The 7,265-nt window shown below is 31.2% G+C and overlaps 1 protein-coding gene across 1 annotated transcript; it reads right to left on the bottom strand.

Moving 5' to 3' along the window:
• Positions 1-383: 383 nt before the first annotated feature.
• Positions 384-7,203, bottom strand: LOC123653688 (protoheme IX farnesyltransferase, mitochondrial). The gene is made up of 8 exons (XM_045589681.1): positions 6,894-7,203; positions 6,205-6,332; positions 5,761-5,974; positions 4,295-4,490; positions 2,637-2,812; positions 1,847-2,026; positions 936-1,070; positions 384-851 (listed from the first exon to the last, which is right to left on the bottom strand). Exons 2-8 carry the CDS (start codon positions 6,292-6,294, stop codon positions 589-591), a joined length of 1,254 nt encoding a protein of 417 aa, XP_045445637.1. The 5' UTR covers positions 6,295-6,332; positions 6,894-7,203; the 3' UTR covers positions 384-588.
• Positions 7,204-7,265: the final 62 nt, after the last annotated feature.

Below are 7,265 nucleotides of genomic sequence, written 5' to 3' on the forward strand. Positions count from 1 at the left end.
AAGTTTGTGTCGAGGAGAAAATAAAACATTGCATTTTTTTTCTAATATAGTCAGATTATTATGAGTTTTGATCTGTAAATATATAGGAATTATTACATATATTGGCAGAGACTACATAACGTAAATAACACATTTTTTTTTCTTTTCAGGAAATAAAGCTTTGCATAAGGATAATTTAATTATGTTTGTGATGAGTCAAATCTATTGCGGCCGACGCAGTGGGCTTGTGTTAGTGTTACAATTTTCATTTTATGTGTTATTGTCTGTTTCCACCAGTTTTATGTCTTTGTGTCTAGTTTACAATCAAGTCTGAATGTTATCTGAATGAATGTAGATTACCTCTAATTCCAACAGTGATTTGTAATTTAAATTATACCAACAAAAACAAAATAAATATAAGAATTTATTATTTGTCGATTTCATTAACAACTTTTTTCCTATTAAGCACATACTTTACCGAAATCAAACATATAACTTAACAATCTCGATAATCGGTGATTTGTTATCTTACATTCAATTCTAAAAATAAAATCACAATACTAAATTGTACAATATTTACAGCAAAAGTTGTCTACTTTTAAGTAGTGACTAAGCGGTAGAGCATTTTTCTACAACAGAATCCTGTGCTGCAACAACAGGTCTTCTAGGCAATACTGATGTAATTCTTTTAGACTCTGTATGCTTGTTACCATCTTGAATCTTTAAGGAATCTTTTTGTTCATCTGTTTCACTTGAACCCCAATACTTCTTATTGACTAACATTAGTAACATTAGGGCTGGCAAGTGTATCAGAGAAAATCTGAAGAGTTTCCTTGAGCTATTACTGTCCGATTTTTTGTAGAAATTCCATCCTGAAATTAAATCAAAATAAATATTGAATGTATAATATATTAAATAAAGATAATTCACTACTAGTTTTTGTTCAGGTAGCTTACCTAAGTACATAAAATAAATATTAAGTGGTAATGACTCCATTGCGAACCACATATTGGTTACTCCAAGGTAAGAACTAGCCAGACATGTTGCTGTTATTATGCCTGTATGTCTTAGAGCCACTCTTCTGCACAGTGCTAAAATTGAAAATCATAAATTATATTCTGTTTTATTACACATTTACTAACATAACATTTTTAATAAATATGCTAATTATTGTCATGTAATGAATATATTACTGAAAAAATTAAATATTTTCAAAATTATTACACTTAGGTTTTTTTGGTATTATAACAAAAAAAAAAATATTATTCTAAGTGCAAAAGTATTGCGAATAAGCTTTATAAAAATTACCAAGGATGGAACAAAACTTTGACTACAGACACAAAAAGTTTTACATTCTAAACACCCCTAATAGATAGTCCCAACCTAGATACATAGTTCAACCTATAACAAATCCAGGAAAGCTAGAGTGCTGGCAACACTATATAAACAAATAGCTGTACTCCACTGTTTAATTGAGGAAAAAACTAACTAAAATATATGGTCAATAGCCTTTCTCGGTTTAAGGACTATCCAACACAAAAAGAACTTTTCAAAACAAACTAAATCTTCATCTTAATATTAAAATATTAGTATAACACTAGATAACAATGAGGTAGGGCATAGCTGTAAATATCCTGGTCAAAATCTGGAGCAGCTTGCAGGGGAAGCAACCTCGACCTTAAAGAAGATCACAACTAAATACCACTGCTTTCAAGTGATGTTGTGTTCCTGTGGAGAGTAAGGTGACCAGAGTTCCTGGGGGTAGGATCGGTAACGCGCTTGCGATCCTTCTGGTGTTGCAATCAGGTGATCTGTACGCTTGTTTGCTGAACTAATTGGTTAAATAAAAATTGATAGTATGTGTTACCGGGGTCGGTGACGGCCATCATCCGGTAGCCAGCCCGCGAGTAGTCGGGGCGCAGGTTCCACGACAGCGCGTTGAAGTGCGGGAACTGCCACGAGTACAGCACCGCGCTGAGCACCAGCGCGCCCGCGTCCAGCGAGCCCGCGCACCCCGCCCAGCCCATGAGCGGCGGGATCGCGCCCACTGCAAACCATTCACAATCATACTATTATTATAAACTAGCTGACCCGGCGAACTTCGTATCGCCTTACAGTCGATTCTTTAATTTTATTAATTTTTTTTTTAGAATTTTTCTCTCCGTAAGAACCATCCTCGTACTTCAAGGAATATTTAAAAAAAAAGAATTAGCGAAATCGGTCCAACCGTTCTCGAGTTTTGCGCTTAGCAACACATTCAGCGACTCATCATACTATTATTATAAATAAGTTTCAGAAATAAAAGGTTGTTATTTTTTTTTTTCATTAACGAAAAAATGAAACAACCACATAAATAATCACAGTGCTAACATTTACAGTAACATTTCTTTGTAGTTGCTATTATGTAAAAAAAAAAATAGTCCTCCCGTGACCATGGTTACTGTAAAGTATTTGAAACAGGCATGTAAAAAACCTAATAAACCGTGATAAAATCCGAAAAAGTTCTTTCATTATAATGAGTAAAATTCGCGTAAAAATTAGAAAACTATATTTTAAAAAAAACGACAAATTACACTGTCAAATGTTTATTCAATGTGATCATTATAGTAATGAAAAATAAATAAATCTAATGAATAAATACTGAAAGTAATATTTACCAATGGAGCCAAGCCAAGTATTAGTTATAGATATTCTTTTTAATGGCGTATAAATAAAGGAATAAAGAATAAGATTTCCAGCTCCCAGTGCTGCAGTTAAGGGATTTACACCAAAATATAGCAAACTTAAACCGGTAATACTTGACATTGCTGCAAAGCCTATGGCATGTGCTGGTCTGTAAAAGAAAGTACTTTGAAATCGAATGTATTTTTTCATAACATAATATTCCTAAATATCAGTAAAAAGAAAATCCGAATAAAAGCCATCAGATTTATAAAAATAATAATATTTTATGACATTCAAATAAGCTAAAAGCTAAGGTTATAGTTAGTAATACTGAGTAACTAAACCACTAAACTTAAGCTTTATATACTGACTCAGTATATATGTTGCAGTCAAAACTCTTAACCAGTCAAAAGCACTATTGACTAGCAAAATCAGTCAGAAGTACTTTTGACCGTTTGCTTTAGTCGATAATACTTTTGACTAAAATAACAGTTAAAAGTACTTTTGCCCAATGGAGCTGGTTAAAAGTACTTTTGACTAAATGATTCCGTCAAAAGTGGTTTTGATTGGTTGTATCAGTCAAAACTCTTAAAAAGTTAAGGTGGTCGATAAAAATAACGACAAACGCACATATAAACTTTTATATTACTCATTATTAGTGGAGAACGTGCTGATATTAGAAAAAAAAAATGAGTGACTACGAAAAGAAAGAAGGCTTTTTGCAAAGAATTTTAGCGATGGAAGATATAAAAGATAGTCATTTCAATGTGATGACAAAAGAAAAATTTGAAAAGTTTGCAATGGATGTGGAGACGCGAAATTTAATGAAAAGGAAACACCATTACAGTACAGTTGACTACAACGCTTTAACACATTGAAGTTTGTGGTATAAAAAATTAGTTACAAACACAGAACCTGTCAAATATTTTTGCCGGCTGAGGAAATCTACGACATTATTGATGCTGCTCATATTTCTATAGGGCATGTTGGTCGCGATAGACTTAAGAATGAAACGGCAAAAAAGTACGCTAATGTTACAAAAGAAATGATTAATATATATTTATCAATGTGCGAAGTATGCCAAAGGAAGAAAAGCAAGAAAAGGATGGATCAGGTTTAGAAACTGATCCTGCACACTGAAATGAACAGCCGCTGCCAAGTCGATCTGATTGACATGCAGTCGCAAGAAGATCGCGGGCATAAACTTATTATGGTTTATCAGGATCATTTGACTAAATTTATTCACATCTAACGAGTTAATAGTGCTTTTGACTGACGCTTTTTTGCAGTTAAAACTACTTTTGACGGAGAGCGTCAGTCAAAAGTATAAATAACCAATAATTTTCAGTCAAAACCACTTTTGACCAACTTGTCCAGTCAAAAGTACTTTTGACTGATTTCGCTAGTCAATAGTACTTTTGACTGGTTAAGAGTTCTGACTGCAACATATACATATAATTATTGATTAGAACTTTTAAAGATGACATATAAATACTTTAGTTTTTTTGCTTACTACATGGCATTTATAAATTCGAACAAGACCATAAAATCATTATTAATAAGAATAAATCATTTTATCAAGAATATTACTTAATAGGAAAAGTATTATTTATTTTTATATAAGAAAAATTTAGACATCATTTCAACTTACTCTAGTAATCCTTTTACAAGTACTCGGTTTTTGGTCCGAGACATCTGTGCGTCAAACGGGACTTCATGATATTGATTGATGGAGTTTGCTGCGGAGCTCATGAGACCAGTGCCCAAAGTACATAGTGCAAATGTTGTTGCGTCAAATGGGGCGGGGGCAAGTGCATAACCTGCCATTGACGTCATGACTACTAATGCTGTGAAGTCACAAAAACATTAATAACTAGCTGCTCGGACAGACTTCGTTCTGAAGTTAAAAGTTAATATTAATTTTTTTTTTTTTTGAATATAACCTTTCGTGGGCTTTAAGCAACATACAAAAAAATAAATTAGCCAAATTTGTCGAGCCATTCTCGAGTTATGCGCTTAGCAACATTCATTTTTATTTATATACTAGCGGACCGACACGAACTTACGCCACTGGTTTTGGCCACTTGACTGGGTTGTCTGCTAGAGGGCTTCAAACTACTTGAGGTGAACTTAGGGTTCAAACCATCATGGAGATATCTAACAAAAGTTAACTATTCCAAGTATATATTTACTATATATTATATATTTATTACTATTTATTATATATTTATATAACTTTGTGTTTTTGTCTTAGACAAGTTAACTTTTCTTTCAGGCAAACTTGTGCGGGAATTGGAACCGAACTTGTACTCTCACTATAACTTCAAATAAAGCAAAGTTTAAATACTCTGATATTGGCAAATCCGCAAGGGAGCCATTTCAAGAATAATAATAATAATAATAATAAAGAAATAATATCGCGAACCCAACCAAAATAAAAATCAGTACTAATGATCTATAAGCTCTTACATTTTTTGACTATTCAATTTGGTCGAGTTCGCGATATTATCACTTTTGTTGAGTTTCGGAACGCGACATTAGATCCTCCAACGCAAACAAGCACACTGTTTTGATAGATATTGTTGAATTTGAACTTTGTGCAGCAATAATAAAGTGCAAATTGACTCTTTGACGTTAGGAACACACCTAAATTGCTTAGACAACAGTGAGTGCTTGTAATTTTATATGAACTTTATTGAATAGCCATTAAAGTTCAAATTGACTCTACATTTTAGTTAGAAAACGTTTGTATGGAAAAAAGAAAAGGGCTGTTTTTAGGGTTTTTCTGAAAATTATTCGATTTTTCTCGCCGTAAAAACCATCCTTGGACTTCAACAAACATATTAAAAAAAGAATTGGTAAAATTGATCCAGGCGTTGTTGAGTTATGGCGCTTACCAACACATTTTGCGATTCATTTTTATATTATAGATGATAAACTATTATAGCTCTAAAATCTATATTCTCCAATACAAAAGTATTGAGAGATCTTAACATAATTAAAACAATCATTTACTATATTATAGATACATATAATCCATATAGAAATGATATAACTTAGTCTTTGAAATTACAGTTATTTAATAATTAGTATTTAAAAATTATTATTAATACTTACTAGTTAATCTAAATTTAGAAAGCATCATGGAATATTGTACAATATTATTCTTAACATCGAGAGTCGGAGTTTCTTTCCACACTCTTGTATCTTGAGGAACATTTTTATTTTTTTTCTTCGTCGATGTTGTCGCAATAGGAGTAGTCAAAGGGGAATTATTACTAAGATGACAGGACAAAGATATATTCGCTAGCTGTTGGATTGGTTTATAGCCCTGAAAAATTCATTTAATTTTTATTAAATTTTTATATGCTTGGTTATTTATCTAAATTACAATAAAATATGTATACCGAAATATTTTTTCATTGAACAGTGAAAGGGTATACCAAATATAACATAATGAAATCTGGTAGAGTATATTGTACAAGTAACAAATACAATATGCAGAATGAAAAAGAAAGACAAAAGCAATCAAAGAAGTAATGAAATAAAAATTCTACTCACAGAATTTTTTAGGAGCATTGACTTAGCAGATAAATTGACTGTTCCATTTTTAATACATAGGGTACAATGAAGGATCTTTAGGTATGACATGTTAAGAGTATCTATCACATGTATTTTATGTCAACATTCTGAAAAAGACACATTTTATCTATTAAATTCTCATGTCACATTATTAGTTATCATACTCCTCCGAATCGGCTGGACCGATTTTCGTGAAACTTCATGTGCATATCGGGTAGGTCTGAGAATCGGCCAACATCTATTTTTTATACCTCTAAGTTATAATCGGGATTTAAGGGGGTTAATAACATATATGGTAAAACAATGTTTGCGGGGTCAGCTAGTCAATATATAAATGGTAATTTGAAGAATTATTATAATAATATTAGTGTTCAATTATCATTTAAGAAAAAAAGTGATTGTAACTTTATCCATAAATGTTTTTTATAATTAATAATAAAATTTAAACAAACAATCTGATATAGATTTACAAAACAAATTCAGATGATATTATAACATAATTGTAGAATATAAATGATGGTAAATATATGACAAATAATTCAAGACATATCACCTCGTCAATATCTTAATTATTATGTAAGGTAAATCTAAGAGCTGAAAACAACAACGAAAACACACAGTTCTTACAAGATTTGGTAAATGAAATTAATCTGAAATGTTCTACTTACTTAATTAATATATGTCGTGTACACTTAATATTGTAATTAAGAATAATGTCTAATAAAATGTGATTAGACGAAGGAACTGTGTAGGTTATTTAACCTTACTGCAATCTGGAGGGCATTTATATTTAGATATTTATTCCCCCATTGTTACAACAATTAAGTTAGAATGTAAATCTAGTCATAATAATAATATATATATTTTTACAATTTATTAAATTAAATAATTCTACACATTTGCCTGTGATGACAGATGAACGAATTTGACATTGACACAACATATTTGTTGCAATAAAACTGACACAACTACACATTCATAGTAATCTGCGCAATTTTAATAAAATAAAAGAATAAAACAATTAAAATCTATAAAAATAA

Source organism: Melitaea cinxia, chromosome 5, assembly GCF_905220565.1.
Source record: "Melitaea cinxia chromosome 5, ilMelCinx1.1, whole genome shotgun sequence".
In the NCBI taxonomy this organism is placed as follows: domain Eukaryota; kingdom Metazoa; phylum Arthropoda; class Insecta; order Lepidoptera; family Nymphalidae; genus Melitaea; species Melitaea cinxia.